The 21,283-nt window shown below is 38.5% G+C and overlaps 1 protein-coding gene across 4 annotated transcripts; it reads right to left on the bottom strand.

Moving 5' to 3' along the window:
- Positions 1 to 3,089: 3,089 nt before the first annotated feature.
- Positions 3,090 to 19,846, bottom strand: ABRAXAS1 (abraxas 1, BRCA1 A complex subunit). 4 transcript variants are annotated; one of them, XM_045473481.1, is made up of 9 exons: positions 19,618 to 19,846; positions 17,359 to 17,449; positions 13,370 to 13,406; positions 12,214 to 12,280; positions 10,495 to 10,688; positions 9,013 to 9,132; positions 7,980 to 8,064; positions 4,751 to 4,865; positions 3,090 to 4,363 (listed from the first exon to the last, which is right to left on the bottom strand). In XM_045473481.1, exons 1-9 carry the CDS (start codon positions 19,702 to 19,704, stop codon positions 3,930 to 3,932), a joined length of 1,230 nt encoding a protein of 409 aa, XP_045329437.1. In that variant the 5' UTR covers positions 19,705 to 19,846; the 3' UTR covers positions 3,090 to 3,929. The 4 variants fall into 4 exon arrangements, with proteins under 4 accessions (XP_045329437.1, XP_045329438.1, XP_045329439.1 ...); XM_045473482.1 differs by lacking the exon at positions 19,618 to 19,846 and adding an exon at positions 19,452 to 19,470; XM_045473483.1 differs by lacking the exon at positions 17,359 to 17,449 and having other exon boundaries at positions 19,618 to 19,784.
- Positions 19,847 to 21,283: the final 1,437 nt, after the last annotated feature.

The raw sequence follows: 21,283 nt of genomic DNA, 5'->3' as shown, positions 1-21,283 counted from the left end.
TAGAAGATTTAATAATCTTTGAGTAGAAAATAGGCTAAATCTTGCCAAACGCTTGTAAGTTTTAAATTCTTAATTGAGATCTTACAAGGAAAAAGTGCTTCCACTGCTCATTAAAGAAACATTATTTAAAATGTTAATACTCATCACATTTTACATACATACAAACTTTAAAAATTGGTACTGTAGGATTGTCATTTTATCTGGTCCCCACTTAGCTCATACCATATACAACTCATATTGGGATTTTAAGTATGGAATAGAGGACTTGGAATTTTACTTGAGTCCCAGATTTTGTCTTGTAAATGGGATTTTAGGCATATGGTTGCATCAAGGTAGAATGCTTTTATTAATGCCCAAATTCCATGTGACAGAGTGTAGACTTGAAATTGCTTAGGTTTTCTAACTACCAATATTTAAGTATGCCTGGCCGGGACAGTGGGTGTTCCCTTTATAGAGACATTAGTTACGCGGGTATGGATAGTGGTGCAGTCAAAGGCCCTAACATTTATTCCTGGGCTAGTCTATCTTGAAACTGGTAGTGTGCTTTGATTTTTTTTTTTTTTTAAACATTTACTTACTTTTGAGAGATAGAGACAGAGCATGGATGGGGGAGGGGCAGAGAGGAAGACACTGAATCCAAAGCAGGCTCCAGGCTCAGGGTTGTTAGCACAGAGCCCGACACGAGACCCAAACTCATGGATGGTGAGATCATGACCTGGGCCAAAGTCGGACACTTAACCAACTGAGCCACCCAGGTGTCCCAGTAGCATAATTTAAAATGATCCATAAACAAATGGTCTAGTAACTAATTGCCAAAAGATGAGAGTAACTGGGGGAAAATGATATAGAAGAACCCTTTTCCTTCTTTTCATTTAATTCCAAAAGGTGGGTCATCAAACTTAATTATGGAAATTCAGCTGGTACTGACCTTAGCATGCTTCTCTATGACTGGAAGTTTAGCATTTCTTTCTTCAAGATGGATCATTGTGCCAAAGTATGAACTAAATACATTACCTCTCTATAGTGCTTTAGCAAACTGAACTTTGTATGAAGGCCTGTTTCTTTTAAAGGGTCTGAAAAATCTTTAGTTGCTATCTTAAGACATTTGCATATGTTGGTTGCTTATTGCTTCTGCTGGTCCTAGTCTAGCTTGTTTTTTTGTTTTTTTTTTTTTAATGTTTATTTTTGAGACCGAGCATGAACGGGGGAGGGGCAGAGAGAGAGAGAGAGAGAGACACAGAATCGGAAGCAGGCTCCAGGCTCTGAGCCATCAGCCCAGAGCCTGACGCGGGGCTCGAACTCACGGACCTCAAGATTGTGACCCGGGCTGAAGTCGGACGCTTAACCGACTGAGCCACCCAGGCGCCCCTAGTCTAGCTTGTTTTATCTGTTGATTAGTAGACTGGTACATGGAGGGCAGGAAAACACTAAAGAGGCAGATGACTCCAGACTGGTAAGTAGCAGCGTAAATAAGCAAGAGAACTTACAAAGCTGGTCTTGGGTGACCACAAGACAGATCTCAGAAAAACAGATCTCTGCACTTGCCTGTCAAGAGTCTTAAAAGTTTATATTGAGGCCTTAACTGGGTTTAGTCACACACAATCCATATGGTCTTAACAGCTTGCTTTCTCAAGTCCATGTCCTTGGAACACTCCCAATGTGGTAACAGTAGGCAAAGTGTACATTCCAAGGATGGGAGGGGGTGAGGAACCTTTGTTTCAGTCCAGCATACAGGTAAACTAGGTGATGTGTGCTCAGTGACCTCCAGCAAATCATTTGTTGGCTGCATTTAGTCATTATGTTCTATGTGATGCTCTATATGCTCTAGTGATGTTTGTGGTTATTTTAATTTTAGTGTGTGTGAGTGGGGTGGGGAGGGGCAGAGGGAAAGAGAATCTTAAGCAGTCTCCACGCTCAGTGCAGAGCCCAACACGGGGCTCGGTCCCACAAACCCAGGATCGTGACCTGAGCCAAAATCAAGAGTCAGAAACTCAACCGACTGAGCCACCCAGCTGCCCACCTGCCCCATTTGTGGTTATTTTTAAGTCAGGTTTCAGACTGCCAACCTATTTCCCCTCCCTCTACCCTGTGTTGTTACACCACAGTGCTTCTTAGGTAAGCAGTTAAACAGCCCCAAAAGAAACTCTTTATACAAAACATCTCAGTTGTTAAGTGGGCTTCATTAGCACCCCATGGGTAACTAATACATGTTAACATAGATAAAAGATAATTTTGATAGTAGCTAGGAATTTGTTCTGCCACTAGGAAGTAGCAGATGGAAGAGCTATGCTCAAAGTTTGTGTTAAGCATTTCATCCAGTGAGTGAAACATGAAGGCTTCATATAATGTGTAGGCCTTGTGGAAAATTCTCACAAGTATGTAAAAGAAATAAAACACACAGTAAAAGCTCTCTTAGGCAACTTCCATTTAACCAGCTCACTGGATTAAACTGGAGCTTTACATCCTCAAATTTATCACACTGAAGCCCATAATTCTTCAAACCTGTTGAGTTCTACATTGCCAAGAGTCAGCTATTTTGTTCCCAAGTCTGTGTCAGTTTCGTCACTGTATTGAAGTAGGAGCATTAAAAAGTTACTGCAATGAAAACTAAGTAAATGCTTTCTAACTGACTGCACCACCCAGGGTGCCTGGGTGGTGCAGTCAGTTAAGTGTCCCACTTCGGCTCAGGTCATGATCTCGTAGTTCATGAATTCAAGACCCACATCAGGCTCTGTGCTGACAACTCAGAGCCTGGAGCCTGCTTCAGATTCTGTGTTTCCTCTCTCTGCCCCTCCTCCGCTCGTGTGCGCGCACTCTTTCTCTCTCAAAAATAAATTAAAACATTAAAAAAAAATAGTTGTCAAGTTAGGTGTGGTTAGGACAACTAAAGAAGGGTGGAAGTAGGAGGATGCTGTGAAATGGAAAAAAAAAAAAGTAGTAGCATTTTGTACTTAGGTTGCTTTGCAAGCTTCTTTAAATTCTTTATAAAGAAACTAAAACTGGGAACTATAAAAGTAATGGATGTGACTTATATAGGAACACCAGTATACTCACAGAAAAGTTCCTAGCCCTACAAAAGGTTGACAAAATGAATGTACAACTCCACTTTATGTTAAAATGAAATCTGCGATAGACATGTATATATAAATATATATACACATATGCACCATTTTTGGTTCCCACTTTAACTGGTGTTTCTAGCTACTTGACCAGCTACTGACCTCAGACACACCATTACCAGACTTGTCCTGTACTCAAGTACTGGATTCACTCAATTTTGTGTAGAGGACTCTAGACTAGGAAGAGATTATTTGTGCTGTATTTTAGTTGTGCCATAATCAGAACTGCCAGATTTAGCAATTAAAAATATAGGACATGCAATTAAATTTGAATTTCAGGTAACCAATGAATAATTTAATGAATGTCCCTAATATTGCATGTTTCCAGCATTTTATCTGGCAACCCTAGCCACTTATAACTTAAGGAGTAGAAACTGTAATGACTTAAATAAAAATGAAATACCTCTTCATATTTTTAGACATCTTCTTCTATTGTGTTCTAATGCTAGTCTTTCTTTTCCAATTCTAAAGTATGCTATATAAGTTTAAAAGAACCATCTACTTAAATTAAGCCTTTCCCTCAACAGTTTTGTAAAAGGGGCACCTGGCTGGCTTGGGCAGTGGAGTGTGTGACTCCTGATCTTGGGGTTGTGAGTTCAAGCTCCTTGCTGGGTGTAGGAGATTAGTTAAAAATAAAATCTTTCAAAAGGTAGGGGGCAGAAAAACGTTATGGTTTTAAAATAAAGTGCCTTAAAAAATAAATGCACTAGAACTTATGTATTACTGCAAATTGCTGAACATAGTAAAGACAATATAAATGTCTGGCTTTACCCTTCAGCCAATCAAAGCTCTCCTTTTGGCCTAAAAAGATCAAAATGTAGGAGACTGTGGATATTCACCAGAACCCTTCATTCTTTCAATCTCTTCATCTATTTCAGGGCTGCTCAATGTATATGCTTTTTCTTGATTACTACTATCAGTATCTGTTTTAGATGGTTTGTTTTGTGTCTCTAACAGCCGTGACTTCTTGAATTGCCATCCATCATCAGTATCTAAAGCTTTATGTTTAATCATTTGCGGTGTACTGCTAGCTGGACTAGCTTCAGGAATGTCGGTGTATTCTACCATTAAGGTCAGGTTGTCTATCACATCAAGATGGTGGTTGGCAGTACAGCTACTTTTAGAAATATGCCTATTTTTCAAAGAGATAACACATGAATGAAGAAATTCGCAATCTGGAAAAAAGGTCCGTAAAGCTTCACAAAGAAAAATGTTCTCCTGAGGATCTTTTTCGACGGTCTCCCCTAAACAAAATAAAATTAACAGTTCAACATGCGATATTCATTTTACAAAGCTTTTGTAGTGATCTATTTGTTAAGTCAAAAAGAGCTTAACTGAATATTTCTATCCTCTAAACTCAGAAAAATAGTGTGCATAATCCCAAATTCTAATTTACATGCCACTATATTCTAAACGAGAATTTAAGTTGTATTTTTTAATATCAACAATATAGTATAGCTATAATAATACCGATTTCTTTGTTAAGTAGGATTTAAGAGTATTAATAAAACAATTATTTTTAATCCTAAGGTACATAAGTTCATCAGTTAGTTTAGTGGGCTCATCCATTGTTCAGTCAGGATTTTTTTTTAAAAGCACAGAAGGCAGTGATGTGTGAACTTTTTACTTACGTGCTACTTGAATTTGTGCCTGTTTTATTTTTTTAATTTCCCATTTCAATCTGTGTACATCCTTTAGTAGTTTCTCTACTGCTCGCTCACTGTGTTCTACTTTTTTGCATATACTCTGCAAAATAAAATAAGGGTGTAGATAAAATTCTAAGTGGTGTACTACAGCCTAGGTTCATAAACAGAAGGCCCTTTGTGGATTTTATATTATTATTAGCCTTTATAAATATTTTTTTTTTATTTTGCTATTTTCTGAAGGAATGCAACAAGCACTTGTATGGTGCTTTATAGGTTATAAGATGCTTTCCAGATGTATTAACTTCCCATTTATACACACACAGCTTTATCACACCTGTTATCTGCATGGTAATACACAGAAATAAAAAACAAAAATATTTAAATCATTTACTTTGAAACAAAAAATACTGTAGTATTTTGAGAGATGCATATTTACTCCAAACACAACATTAAGAAACTGACAACAGGGGCGCCTAGCTGGCTCAGTTGGTAGAGTGTGTGACTCTTGTCTGGGGTTGTGGGTTTGAACCCCATGCTGGGCGTAGAGATTGCTTAAAAATAAAATCTTAAAAAAAGAAAAAGAAACTGACAATAGCAAGTAACTATGTTTTACTGGTACTACGAAAGAAACCAATGTGCAGACACAAAGGGAAGAAAGTTCTGATAGCATTTTGGCTCCTGGTTCCAATTCCTTCCCGAAGTTCAGCTGCTTTCTGCCTACAGCTCCTGTAACATACCTCTACATCCCCTATTTTAGCCCAAGTTAGTACTTTTGACATAAGAGTTCTAATATATTGCTATATGAAATATTCTGCCATTAAAAAGAACTAGACTATGTAGCAACATGAAAAATGCTTAGTGACATCAAATAAAAATCATGACAGTTCCCAACATCATCAACTACATAAAAGCATGTGTATATGTATTAGGGAAAAACCAGAAAATATGGTAAAGTGAAAATAGTTATGTTACAAGTTGGGATTCTGGACATGTCTGTTTTCTAAAATTCCTGTATTATCATTCACATTAAAAACCAGTGTGCAGGGGCACCTGGGTGGCGCAGTCGGTTAAGCGTCCGACTTCAGCCAGGTCACGATCTCGCGGTCCGTGAGTTCGAGCCCCGCGTCAGGCTCTGGGCTGATGGCTCAGAGCCTGGAGCCTGTTTCTGATTCTGTGTCTCCCTCTCTCTCTGCACCTCCCCCGTTCATGTTCTGTCTCTCTCTGTCCCAAAAATAAATAAACGTTGAAAAAAAAAACACAAAACAAAACAGTGTGCATTAGTACTATAAAATGTATTAACCCTATTTCTTTCAGTGTGGTGTGTATGTGTGTGTGTGTATATATATATACGTTTTTTTAATGTTTAATTTTGAGAGAGTGAGAGCACATGGGGGAGTAGCAGAGGAAGAGGGAGACAGAGGATCTGAAACACGCTCCACACTATCAGCACAGAGCCCGATGCGGGACTCAAACTCATGAACCACGAGATCATGACCTGAGCTGAAGTTGGATGCTTAACCAACTGTGCCACCAGGTGCTCTCCCTTAGTGTGCTATATTGAGAAGTACGGTGGCCATGGAATATACTACTCAGATCTCCACTGGAGGAAGCATAGTTGACTGACAGCCCCAGCTACCAAACTTTCAGGTCAGCTACTGAAGCCACACTTCCCCTCAGCCACTCTTAACCAATGACTAAACACAGTGGGTATTAGTACAAATCCATTCCTGTAGGACAACTTTGCTTAGCTACCTCTCTAGCCCTGTAGTCTTTTTTTTTTTTTTTTTTAATGTTTATTTATTTTTGAGACAGAGAGGGATACAGAATGTGATTGGGGGAGGGGCAGAGTGAGAGGGAGACACAGAATCCGAAACAGGCTCCAGGCTCTGAGCTGTCAGCACAGAGCCCAATGCGGGGCTCGAACCCACGAACCGTGAGATCATGACCTGAGCTGAAGAGAGACGCTTAACCGACTAAGCCACCCAGGTGCCCCTCTAGCCCTGTAGTCTAAAGCTCTCTCTACCCAGTTGTCCTCCCATCCTGTCTCCTCTCTCAGGTGTCAGACTCAGCATTGTAAGTCTCCCTGCCTGTTCTTGTTCCTCTCCCTTTTATCCTTCTCAGGCCTAATCTCTTACATGTCTAATCCCATCGTGAAGTCTACTTCTCAACTGATACAATGAAACAGAATTTAGTACTGTGGTAGATTATTCTGTTCTCAAATACATGCTTCCCTTTTTATCCTGTAAAAGGATTATATATCCCTGCCTACTTCCATGAAATAGGGATATATAATCTGGCCCATGAAATGTGAGTGGACGTGTCATGTAAGCTCTGAACAGAAGGGTGTTTTTTGGTTTTTAATTAAAAAAAAAAATTTTTTTTAATGTTTACTTATATTTGACACACACACACACACACACACACACACACACACACACACACACACACAGAGCATGAGCAGGAGAGGGGCAAAGAAAGACAGAGACAGGAGACAGGATCCAAAGCAGGCTCCAGGCTCTGAGCTGTTAGCACACAGCCTGATGCGGGACTCGAACTCAGGAGCCGTGAGATCATGACCTGAGCCAAAGTTGAACGCTTAACTGAATGAGCTACTCAGGTGCCCCTGAATAGAAGTTTTAAAGCTGTTGTGAATTTCCACCAGCTCTTGCTCTTTTCCCTTTGTCATGAGAAGAGCATGTCCCATATAAGGACTGCTCCTTCAATGTGGATCCTAGAATAAAGATGACATTTACAACAGGAGCAGAGCTGCAGCCAAGATATAATGTGAGTGAGACTAAACCTTTGTTTTTGTAGGCCACTGAGATTGAGGTCTTTGTTACTGAAACTAAACCATTAGAAAAATACGAATCTGGGGCGCCTGGGTGGCGCAGTTGGTTAAGCGTCCGACTTCAGCCAGGTCACGATCTCACGGTCTGTGAGTTCGAGCCCCGCGTCAGGCTCTGGGCTGATGGCTCGGAGCCTGGAGCCTGTTTCCGATTCTGTGTCTCCCTCTCTCTCTCTGCCCCTCCCCTGTTCATGCCCTGTCTCTCTCTGTCCCAAAAAGAAATAAAGGTTGAAAAAAAAATTTATAAAAAAAAAAAAAAAAAGAAAAATACGAATCTAATCAAATGTCAAGTTATCCCTAAAAGATTTGTTATCAATTTGATATGAACTCTAGAAGTAGTCTTTAAAAGTGTTTGATATGTGAACTTACCTTTAATTCCTCTTGTAAAGAAGCATACATTTCATTTATTTTATGTACCTCCTTTAAAGATCCATCTTCTTTAAAAAATTCAGAGCTGTAAAAATTACCATTTTGTCAAGCAAATGTGTAGAAGTCATTTTAATACTATGACGAAAACTTATTTGTAGTTGAGGAGCAACAGAAGATTCTTTTTACTGGTTTTGCAGGGACATTTTGTCAACCTACTTGTTCACAGCAAAACCAATCAGAAAACTTAGTTCATGTATCTTCACATTAGCAGACTTCAAAGCCTCTTACGTACTACTGCCAAGACTCAAAAGATGTTAAGAAAAATAAAGACTGAAGGAGAGAGGGGGAGAAAGGTTTTCAATTTTTAAAATATTTTACTGAATTTAAGTCATTGTTGATTAAAAGAGGCAACATTATTTTATATACCAAAAAGACAAAAACAAACAAAAAACCCGGTAAGGCATAGTTTGTAAATTATCCCAATTAGAGATAAATGTAAAACTGTGCATCTCAGAATTAATATATTCAGTTTCTTTAAAACTGTTAATTCTTGTGGAACACAAAAATAAATAAAATCTAGTCTCTTATTCTCCAGTAAGTACCCTGTAGTACCAGTGTTGTTATTTCTGACATTAACTATTCCCTTAACGAACACACAACAGTTCTAGCTATATAGCTGTAGCCTATAGTATGAGTGAGTCTTGGCTAAAGCCTCATATTTTTGTTGTTACTTAATATCCAATCTAATTTTATGCCTTTATGATCTAAATTGCTGCCTTAGAAAATTATTTTCAGGCCAGCTACTTACTCTTAGAATATATATGTTGACATACACAGGATATACAACAACACTTCTCTTTTCTGTGTATTATAAATGGACAAGTGCTAGAAAGAAATACGGAAACAGTAAAGAATAGTCTAGTTTATTTGAAATATGTGGTTATTACTTTTCCTTTTTAATTTTGTTGTGTAATAAAAATTAATTTCAAAAAATGAATAGAAATTTAGTGGGAAAGCAGCTGAAGAATCTCACCTGTGTGTTTTTATTGCTCGGCTAAAACCAGTGGACTCACAGGAACCTGATACAGTTTTATAACCCAGTTGTTCAGACATGCCCAGATTGGCCACCACTAATGGTATCCTGTGAAAAAGTCTGAAATAATAAAATTTTAAAATATAAAGTTAGAATAAAGTAAAATATTAACCTCTCCTTATTATATACCTATATATACTTATACGTATTATATATAGAATATCTTTCCCCTACAAGATAAAAAAATAAACAAAAACCCCATTCCATACTACTTACCTGAGATAAAATTTATTGACTTGAAGCAAATGGTATTTAAAAGTGATGAAATGTGCATCGTGCAAGGTAATTTTGTGAAAACAATACCTTTCTAAAAAAATTTTTTATTTTAGAGAGCACGAACTGGGGAGAGGAGCAGAGAGAGAGAGACAGAGACAGAGACAGAGAGAGAGAGAGAGAAAGAGAGACAGAATCCCAAGCAGGCTCTATGCTTAGCATGTAGCCCGACATAGGGATCAATCCAACAACCCCGGGATCATGACCTGAGCCAAAACCAAGAGTTAGACACTCAGTCGACAGAGCCACCCAGGCGCCCCTAAAAGAAGACTGTAATGTCTATTTTAACATGTAAAAATAGGCAGTATTGTTGAGATTCATCCTGTCTTCCATGAATAATAAAATTAATCTTGGCACCAGGGTGGCTCAGTTCGTTAAACATCCAACTTCAGCTCAGCTCATAATCTCACGGTTCGTGAGTTTGAGCCTTACATCAGGCTCTCTGCTGTCAGTGCAAAGCCTGCTTCAGATCCTCTGTTCCTCTCTCTCTCTGCCCCTCCTATACTCTCTCTCTCTCTCTCTCCCCCCAAAATAAGTAAACATTAAAAGAAATTAATCTTAGGGGCACCTGAGTGGCTCAGTTGGTTAAGTCTCTGACTCTTGATCTCAGCTCAGGTCTTGATCTCAGGGTGGTGAGTTCAAATCCATGCACTGGGGGTGGGTGTCAAGCTCACTTAAAAAAAATAATAAAATTAATCTTAGTTGGTACTCTTTTCACTTAATCCTCATATCCCATGAGAATGTTGTTTACATAACCTGTTGGGAGTCTCTGTTAACTCATTTTGGTGGACCACCAAGAACAACCTTGCTTCTTTCTTTGCAGAGGTTATAGGAAAGCTGCTCAAGTACCTAGGATTAGTTCTATATTACGTCCTTTAGGAACCATATCCAAAGTACACATATTTTTTCCACCTTATAACAAATCCTCTGTGGCAAAAACACAAGTCATCATTCCATACTGGGCTTCTAATTTCCTTATGCAACCTTCATCTTCCCCATCTATAAGAAAATATGGTACACTAACTTCAGAGGGTTATTGTAACAAATGCAACAGTATTTGAAATATTTGTTAGGCTGCAAAAAGTACAATGAAAACAGTGAGTATATTTTTCTATTAACTGAAAACAGCCAATGACTGGCCAACATTACCCCTTCTGAGGTTTATATAAGGCATGCTCCAGCCGATGAGTAGAGCAGCTTTCTGTTATTATACTTGGTGTTAACAGCAGAAAAACCAGTTCCCGGCTTGAAAGATGCTTCTGTAAGTTTTTATGAAGCAGTCTCTCTCTAAATGTCATGATCTGGTCTGAATGACGTCGGAATTTGTACCAACCAACCACAGCCTGAGGGAAAATACAGAAAAACATCAGGTGTAGACCTTAGTGGTTACAATTATTATGTGTCTTACTGTCATAATTAAGCAATAAAATTGACAACCTTTAAAATGGCACTCTTAAATTTAGCAAGATTTTGGCATATATAAACAAAGTACATACTTAAGTATATACTTTACATTTATAAAGTATGTAAACTGACTTGTGTAGTCAAATTATTTTCCATTCAGTTACGGAGCTACTATTTTACTCATATAGAGAAAAAAAATTCCTAACTTCTTTTAGTTTCTTGATATCATTTGCTATTTTAAAATCTTAGTCTTTAGTCAAAATTTAAATGAAGAAAATGTCAATGAAAACAAATTTACTTCCTATATGGATATTTGGTTTGCTAAATAAATTGAACCCAATAGCTTTTAACTGAAATTTATATGGGAATGATACCACCTTTAGAAAGTGGGTTTCAAAATTGAGTAAGATCATATGAAATGGTTTTACAAACTGTAACATTTGCTGAACAAACCTGTTAGTATTACTAAACTTTTTTTTAAAAACTGGAAAAATAAAATCTCATTTAGTAATTATAACAAAAAGCAACTACTTTGCTTAAAGGTCTGTATGACAATGTCAGCAACTAAGTTTTGTATCTGCACATTTAAACTAAGGAAATTAAAAGTTTTCTTCTTTTTAAAACTAAAAAATTTTTATAAGTACATTTTTAAATACCCAAATATAATCAGGGGGCAAGCCCAAAGCATTTTCAACAAAGGAAGTTTTTTAAAAGAAACTTACTGAATCTACTTTTATCCTCAACTCAGAGACCAAAAAGTTTTAAGAAGTACCCCCCCCCCCCCCCCCCCCGCCAATTTTGTATCTGGGGGGAAAAAATCTGTTTTGATCATTCAACAAGTCTTACCTAAACACTAAGTATACTAGTAAAGGTTAGGTGCTATATAGCAAAGCACTTTAACTGCAGCTATGTAAAAGAACAGTAATGAGTTAAGTCCTGGAATAAATGGTATGGGAAGGGGTATGGTAGGAATGTGGAAGAGGAAGAGATCAATGCTAATCAGAATAGTCAAGAAAGTGGGGTGCCTGGGTGGCTCAGGCGGTTAAGCATCCCACTTCAGCTCGGGTCATGAGCTCAATGGTCTGTGGGTTCAAGCCCCGCAGGGGCTCTGCGCTGACAGCTCAGAGCCTGGAGCCTGCTTTGGATGCTGTGTCTCCCTCTTTCTCTGCCCCTCCCCCGCTCATGCTCTGTTTCTCTCAAAAATAAATAAAAGTTAAAACAATTTTTTTAATTAAAAAAAAAAAAAAAAAAAAGAATAGCCAAAGATGAGAACAAGATTAATATTTTTAATGACTGGTTTTGCTCTCAGAGCAATCCCTTTGAACTTCTGGAAGGAAAGAGCCTTTCTTTCTTCACTTGCTTTATAGAACACTGTGAAGACAAATGTTGCCAAAAACTTCCGTTAAAGTATTACACAGTTTTAGGATATAATACCAAAAAAAACCCCAAAAAGTCAGGGAATACCTTTTTGACACCTGATAATATTTTCTTCAGTGCTTGCTCATTTAGTTCACCAGAAGAATTATAAAAGCTGTAAAAGCCAAAATTAAAGGCATTTCAAATAGGCTAAAAATATGGATTTTATTAGCATTTTTAACTTTAGTTACTCCTTACCCACCCAAAATCCATATACCTACTTGCTGGTCATATGAAGTTCTAAAAATAAGAATAAAGTTCTCAAATTAACAGACTTAAAGTGGTAGAAACAGGAGATCCATAAGCAATGAAAAAGGCAAAGGAGTGGAGAATCCAGGGATCCTTCATTCAACAAATATTTCTGTATGTCCGTTGTACGTAGAACACCATACAAGCTCTAGCTTTTTCTGGCAGAGCAGTTTAAGACCACACAAAAGCCTTTATTTCTATCATCCCCTACCACAGATCTTTCTCACCTTTACCACATGCTCCACTGCAGTTCTTCTACAGCCTTAGCTATGTGTACACACAGTGTGACTGTAAGATAGTAATGTTGATTTTTCAAGTACAATTGACACAAATCATAAAGCCATTTCATTAAAACTACACCATGTTGTAGTTGTTTGCTTTATGAAAATTTATCTAACTTATGTGTGTATTTTTCTACATGTATGTTATACCTGAGTGAAAAGTTTTAAGAAATATCACAGCCTATTAGGGCTACAGTGCTATTACTATCTGTAGGACTAAAAACACAAGTTTTCACCATAGAAAGGCAATAGGAACCAGGCTGGATAAAGAACCTAACCGGGCAAAAGATTACATTAGAATATGGTAAGTGAGGACACAAATGATCAAATAAACTGGAATGAAAGAGTAGAAAAAAGGGCTGCTGTTGATATATGAGAATGTGTCACTGAGTTTAGAATATGCAATGAGGTGACTGGGTGTGAGAAAAACCCTCTAGGTAAACTGGTACCTGGGAGAGGCAGTGGAGACCAGCGAAAGCAAGCATATAAATACAGAGAAAGAACTATTAGACAGGGTTGAAATGAACAAGTGAATTTTCCTTAAAAAGTCTTTTCATTTTTATCAGTACCACCATGTATAACTGACAATTAAGATATCTTGTTAGTTTTAAAATTTACCTCATTCACACAGAATAATTTTCACAATAGATCATTTACTTCCTCTTGCTACTTACCTAAAGAGCTGATAGCATGGAATATATTTCTGGATGTCTGGAAAAAAGGAATTTTTTGCTATGATTATGTAAGTTATCATTTGAATAGCATACACCAAGCACTTCATATATGAACAGCATATACTGAGGGAGGAAGTACTTTACCATGATCTCATTTAATCCTCACCACAAAGCTATGAGACCAATCGTTCCTTCCATTTTAAAGATGTGGTAACAGGTAGAGAGAGTGGGGGGCCAAAATTCAAAGCCGGTGCCTCGGTCTTAACTAAAAACACTACACTCCCTCTCAATAGGTTTAATAATGGCAACACAAGAGATAAATTTAAAGTTGCTATATTTTCATTGGGTTCTAAAAAGGTCATGCTCTAATTCTACCCAATTGACAACAACAGCTGTTAAAGGGATTATCTTTTGTTATTCCAAGCAGCTGCTTCATAAAGGATTTGTCAATGTTAACTACAAAAAAACAAACAAAAAAAAAAGCTAGTATCCTTTAGTAAGTAACTTTTATTCTCTTTCCAGTAGAAATACATCAAAATACATCTGAATTCTGGTAGCTACAGATGCTGTGCAAAACAGATTAAATTCTATTGCATAAGACATTATTATAAGTCTTGTAAGAAATATCCAGATGAATATGGTGTCCCCTCTATTATTCCAAACTTCCAGATCTCTCAAAATTATTCAAGGAGCAGTATGAGTGAAACATCCACATCTGGTAACAAAGAAACTTATCCAGTGCACACAAGTCCGGGGGCACCTGGCTGGCTCATTTGGTAGAGCATGCGACTCTTGATCTCAGGACTGTGAATTCGAGCCCCACACTGGATGCAGAGAATACTTTAAAAACAACTACAGAAAAAGAGAATACAAGTCCTTCTGGGCTTCCCACTTTTAATTGTAACTTGTGTCAAAAATCAAATTTTACCAGACAGCATTTACTGGATTACTGTAATAGCAATCACTTATTTCAGATAGTTCCTGTGACATGTCCTCTTTGCATATCTCTTAGTTGGGCAGATCCTAGCCAGATTACTAGAATTTTTTTTAGTTACTTAAATCAAAGACATCAGTTTGATTACAGAGAATTTGTGAATCTTCAGCAAGGTGAGGAAACCCACTATCAAACTGCTGTTGAATCTCTTCAAGTAAACATCTGAAGGCTGTAGACATCTCTGCATCTTTGTACCTGCAAGTGCCATCTTTAAAGAGAAAACTACATGAAGTCACCATTTCAATAACTTTATGTGTATATTAATAAAAGTCATTCGGTCTATTTAAAAAAGGAAAAGTGATCATCCTCTTGAGACATTTTTCTTCTAGAAAATGTATGTTACCCTCAGACAAATCCCTGTTTAAAAAACAACAACAACTGAACAGAAACAGTCTTTGTAACTGATAACTGGTCAAACATACTCTGGTGTAGATATGGGAAAATACAAAAATGATGAAAATCTCACTAACCAAAGCAATGTAGTAATTTGTAGATCCTGGATTTTACTTGTTATCATCTAATAATCCAACATTTTAAAATAATTTGAGCAAATACTTAAGTGTTCCTATAGCATTTGCCTAATACCTTAATGCTTAGCATTGTTCCAGCATGATGGAGTTGCTCAGTAAGTGGTTGCTTAAACTCCTCAAAATACTTTTGCTTACTTTGGGTGGTATGCCAGTTACAATGTGGGGGGAAGGAGGGAATGCCCTAAAGGCTTGTTTTTAAAGCTTCTGTCTGACAAGGAAAAAAACCACATTAACAAAGTAAAGCTACAAACTGTATAAACACCTGTAACACATAACAAACGGCCAATTTCCCTAAGTTGTAATTTGGTATTACAAATCAATAAAGAAAAAGCAAAACAGTAGAGTAGAAATATAGTCAAAGTATGCAACAGTGCTGTCCTTTTCAACAAACAAAAGCTAAGAAATACAAATTAATATAATTTCTTTTCATTTATCGAATTGGCAAAGATGAAAAGATTGGAAAATACCTACTGGTGGCACCAGTATGGGGACCCAGGCACTTTTACGTATTATGAAAGAGTCTTAAGAACATGACCTTTCCCAAGGCAATGGTCTACCTCTAGGAATTTGACTTTCCAACAGACTCGAAGTCATAGAGATATATGCACTACAAAGTGTTATTATATTGTTTTGTATTAACAAAAAAAAAACAAAGTCATTCGTAACTGGTAAGTAGATACAGTGGGAATTCCTAACTGGTAAGTAGATACAGTGGAAATATAAAGCCATTAGAAAGAATGGCAAACTAGACACATTGATACTATTCTACACTAACAGAACAGTATCAATGGAGATATTCATCTTGAAGATATTTACCCATTTATAGTATAATCCCTTTCGTGTAAACAAAAATACACATTTATATACATGTGTATTATTAATGAGCAAAAAAATACTCATAAAATAGTGGTGACCAGAGAAGACTCTATTGAGAGTGAATTTAAATTTACTTAATATATTTACACATATATACTACATTTATATACATATATAAATCTACATATATACTTCCATTTTTAACCTTTTAAAGTGGCAAACAAAAAATGACATACAGTAGGAATATAAACTGGTACAGTATTTCTGGAAAGCCATTTGCTAATACAGATCAAGAACCTTAAAAATGTTCATACCCTTTGACACTATAATACCACCCCCAAGAATCTATCCATAATAAATGTAGGAAAATATTTACGTACAAGGATGGTCACAGAATATAATTTATGATAATGAAAAACTGGAAACTACTGATTATAATTTAAAGGACTGCTGAAATCACATAGAGCCATTAAGAGTAAGAAAGCTAACAGAATACACTGCAGTTATAAAAAATGATATTTAGAGGATTGTTTAACATACGGAAGTGGTCATGACACAATATGATGTCATGATGCCACATTTTTTATACAGCATACTACCAATTTTGTTTTTAGAAATATGCTTAGATAAAACTGTTAGGTAATCAGAGCCTCCCCCCCACCCCCCATATATTTTTAAAGCTCCCTTTTCCCTTTCTTCACTGAAAGAACAGCTGCCATCTGCTGTAGGTGTTTCACCACCCACTCGTCAAACCCTTCACAGTCTTGCCTTTTCCACATCACACTCCAGAAGTTACTTACAATGATCTAAAACGGAGTCGAAAAAACTGAGTTTTTCAGTTCTCATCTTCCAATTTTTCTGTAGCACTTAATGTTTGTGTCCAAACTGTTTTATCTTTTTTATTGGTCTTGCTTACTGGTTCCTTCTCCTTTTGTTAGGCCACCTTCCTACCACTTAAATACATGCAGGAGCTAGTTCAGCCGCGTTTCCCCACAGTAATCTTACCGCATCTTATGTTCCACACTCTTGATTTAGGCCAGAGCCATGATTTTAATTGAGAAATGAATACAATGCATCTTTTAAAATCTGCATTAAAAGGTTTTATCTATTTTTTAAAACAATTTACAAACTAATTTATGCTGATCCCATTTAGTATAAACCATCAACTATAGTAGACACAGAAATAAGTGATCACAGGGGCACCTAGGTGGCTCACTCGGTTGAGCATCTGATTCTTGGTTTCGGCTCAGGGCATACTCTTGCGGTTTGTGACACTGAGCCCCACATTGGGCTCCATGCTGACAGCGTGGAGTCTGCTTGGGATTCTCTCTTTCTGCCCCTCCCCTGCGCTCTCACTCTCTCTCAAAATATACAAAGAAAGTTAAGGGGCGCCTGGGTGGCTCAGTCAGTTAAGCGTCCGACTTCAGCTCAGGTCATGATCTCAGGGGTTGAGTTTGAGCCGCACATCGGGCTCTGTGCTGAGAGCTCAGAGCCTGGAGACTGCTTTGGATTCTGTGTCTTATTCTCTCTCCGCCCCTTCCCTACTTGTGCTCTGTCTCTGTCTCTCAAAAATAAATAAATGTAAAAATAAAATTTTTTAAAAATGTATAAAGAAAGTTTAAGGAAGAAAAAGAAATTGAGTGACTCACCAATTGTATAAATAACTTCAACATCATCCATTTGGGAATCAGTAATACTATTCTTGGCTTCACCTTTCACTTCCCCAAGAAGAAAACCTTCCTATAAAGGTAAAAAGCAATCTATGGAATACCATGATAGAATTACTACTCAATCACTTAACCAATATATCCCAAGATCAGGTGAGGGTCCCTTGTGAGGGACCAGGTACACTTGGGAAATATGAACAGTTCAATAAAAATGAATAGAAGAGACTGTAAATACTGCTGTGATTTTAGCACATCTAGAACATAAAAGGCTTAAAGCCAGAAATGAGTACATAATGTCTGAAGAAGGAAGAGCAGGGTAGTTTGTCTTGGAACAGAAGGCTCCCCTTTCTGAGGAATGAAATTATGGATAGATGGGAATAGCGCCAATAATGAAACATCCCAAATAACTAGCCAAGGACTCTGGATTAATGGCACATGCTTCTGGGAGCCAGTGGGTGCTTCTGAGCTATGAAATGACACAATGATCAGTGGTTTTAGACTAAAAGTTATACAAAAATATTAAAGATTTGGAATTCAGTATCAAAGTCTGATTTCTAAAAGGGGAACTAGGAACCCTAACTGTTTTTAAAATGCAGGCATTTTGCCACAACAGCAGTGATGTCTTTGAATTTCAGAGAATTCGATATTTTCATTTGGCACATTTAAAGACCCAATATGCTTGATGGACAAAGATTTTACCTTCTTTATAATTAGGTAAGAATGCCCCCTCCCATCCCATTAAAAAAAAAAAATGACAAAAAAAAAGTTCCAATAATGTGAATCTTTACTGGAATCTAGAGGGAACAATCCAGAACTCTATAGTCCAGTTTTTTAGACAAACCCTGGGAAAGGAAGCAGTGTCAATGCAAGAACAGCTATCCAGAAAATCACCTTTTAAAGATGTTAGGAAAAATATGTAAGAGTAATGGCCTCTCTAACACAATGCTATTTCCCAAGGGCTAATCCTTTAAACTACAGAGACTTAAGGACCCATTTTGTTTATATTCACACAAAGACTTTCCAAAATAATTTCCACAGCCACACACATTATAAATTGTCATATATTTGCTCTTAGCTAGGTATTAATCTACAAAGTTATTTAAAATTGTAGGGGTTCCTGGGTGGCACAGTCAGTTAAGTGTCCAACTCAATCTCACTGTTCCTGAGTTCCAGAGCTGATGGCACCCAGCCTGCTTGGGATTTGGTCTCTCTTTCTCCCCCTCCCCTGCTTGTGCTCTCTCTCTCAAAATAAAGAACACCCCCCCCCCCAACTTTAAAACTGTATACATGAAAGGTATCAACTCCAACCTTATTAGGATTGTGCCAAAAAACAATTTTGGAAACAACATGAAATGAAATACACAATATTTAGCAGAAATCAGTAGGCTGTGTTCAGTATGGTATTCTCTAAACTGTACTAGCATACTAAGCTCTTAAATCTAAGCCAGTATTTCTTGGGCTCAAAGTTTTATAGTCTTTTTCTGATTTCATAAGTTTTTCAAAACGTGTACTGTATTTAAAAAACTACCTCACTACTTCATCCAGAGATTTTTGAACCTGGCAGAAGTATGAAATAATAATATCTAAATTTGAGGATAAATTTAAATGTTTCTATTGTAACTGAAAGCATCAAAAAGGAACTAGCCTTACAATTTCATAAACTTGACACCAATGCAAACAAAAATCAGGTATCACATACTCCAAATTAGGCTTTCCCATCCACTAAGCTTTGCCCCAGAACAGCCACTGGATGCATCTTCTATTCCTTCACTAGCCTACAATTTCAACAAACACGCACAGCAGCTGCTCTGCACGGAAAAATTCAGCGGCCTCTGAAAACCACTATCGGTAGTTAGGAGGAACGGAAAAGTTAACCCGCAACACCTTCCTACCGTAGTGGGAGAACGCTATGTGAACTCTCCATCCTTTCACAACTAAGTTTAATCAGAAAAAAAGGGGGACTGCTGGAAAAGAAACGCGGGTGTGTGGGACACTCCGGTCCGGGCGAAGAAATAAACACTGGTTAGAAAAGGAATGGCTACTCCTGGAGAAGACTTGCCGGACGGGAGACACACCTACGACCGCCCGGGAGAGGGACAAGGCAAAGCCCCAGGGCAGAGAACCAGCGCGGCGCCGTCGGGAAGCTCATGGGCGGGGGCCGGGGTAACGGCGGCGAAGGGCGCCCGCGCTCGGGGCCTCTCCCGAGGCGACGCTGGAGCCCGCCTCGCCCCTCGGGCTCACCGTGTCCGAGTCGGTGTTGAGGTGCTGGAAAGCGAGCGCGCCGAGCACAAAGCCGGAGAGCACCGCCGACGTACTCTCCCCCGCCATGCTTCCGCAGGCTCAACGCGCAGGGGGGATCGGGAGAAGCGACCCGGGCCCGACTCCTTGAGCGAAGCGGCGGTGAGGCGGGGCCGAGCGAGGAGGTGGTGCCTGCGCCGGCGCACTGGACCCTGCGCGCTCCGCCGAGGGGGCGGGCCCGGGGAGGCGAGGGAGCTCCCGGTGGAGGAGGGCGCGGCCAGGCGGCTGTGGAGGGCGGGGCCGGGGCGCTGTGGGTTTTTCACCTGGGGCGCGGTCCCGGTCGCATCGTGGCTTCCGCTGACGGCTTCGCAGTAAAGGCGGCTGGTTGTTGGCCACCACGAAGTGCGTTTGGGTGGCCAGCTGCTGCCAAGGGCCCTGTGGCGTATATGCAAACTATAAAAAAAGGAACAATGCTGACAGAATAGAAACAGTGCTTATGTCGCTGTAATAGCACAATGGAAATACCCTGGGTATGGATTTCAAAGTGCGTGATACTGCCATTTACCCATTTAGACCTCTAGCATACTGGCACCCTTTTCATAGTCTCTTCTAGAACTCTCCGGTGATGTTACATCGTGCGTGTGTGTGTGTGTGTGTGTGTGTGTGTGTGTGTGGTGGGGTGGCGGCTTCGGTTTCTTTGAGGATTTGCTATCTTTTAGAAAACTAAAGAATCAGGTTAAAGAATATGCTGATTATAAATATTTAATGATATGTATAACCGTGTTGTGTTGAGTCATTTGATATAAATGGTAAGGGGAGTGGGAAGACCAGGGCTCGACAATATTCCACACACAATATGTAAAGCTTTGTTTCTTAAATTATTAAGTCAGCAAAATATCAGACTACTGAATTGAGTTACTGTTGCATATTTCTGGGTTTTGTTGTGTGGCGGCTGTGTTTGGCTGAGTAACACGTTGAAGACAGATGTGTAGAATTATATGTTTATTACCTGAAATTAAGTTTCTTGCCTTCAGTTTAGCAAAATCAGTTAATACGAAAAGATTTGTCACATAATTTCTGTTTTGTGAATGGTAATAATCTAAAGGATTAAAAAATAAAATGCAACACTATTCCAAGAGATCAGAAATAACCCTCAATATAAAGTCGAGTAATTTTCAGTAAGTTTGCCAAGACTGTTCATTAGGGAAAGGACAGTCTTTTCAACAAATGCAAAAGAATTAAGTTAGGCCCTTTCCCTATACCACAGACAATAATTAGCTCAAAACGGATCAAAGATGTCACAGTAACACCTGAAACTATGAAACTCTTAGAAGAAAACATAGGGGAAAACTTCATGATGTCGGATTCAGCAATGATGCTGTGGATGATACCAAAGGCACAGACACTAAAGGAAAAAATATAGAAATTGCATTTCATCAAATTAAAAACATTTGTCCATCAAAGAACGCTATCAAGGGGTGCCTGGGGGCTCAGTCATTTAAGCATCCTACTTTGGCTTGGGTCATGATCTCATGGTTTGTGAATTCGAGTCCTGCATCAGGCTCTGTGCTGATATAGCTCAGAGCCTGGAGCCTGCTTCTGATTCTGTGTCTCCCTCTCTCTGCCCCTCACCTGCTCACGCTCTCTGTCTTTCAAAACTGAATAAATG

The sequence above is a fragment of the Leopardus geoffroyi genome, chromosome B1 (assembly GCF_018350155.1).
Source record: "Leopardus geoffroyi isolate Oge1 chromosome B1, O.geoffroyi_Oge1_pat1.0, whole genome shotgun sequence".
Lineage (NCBI taxonomy): Eukaryota > Metazoa > Chordata > Mammalia > Carnivora > Felidae > Leopardus > Leopardus geoffroyi.
This window is presented reverse-complemented; position numbering and strand designations above follow the sequence as displayed.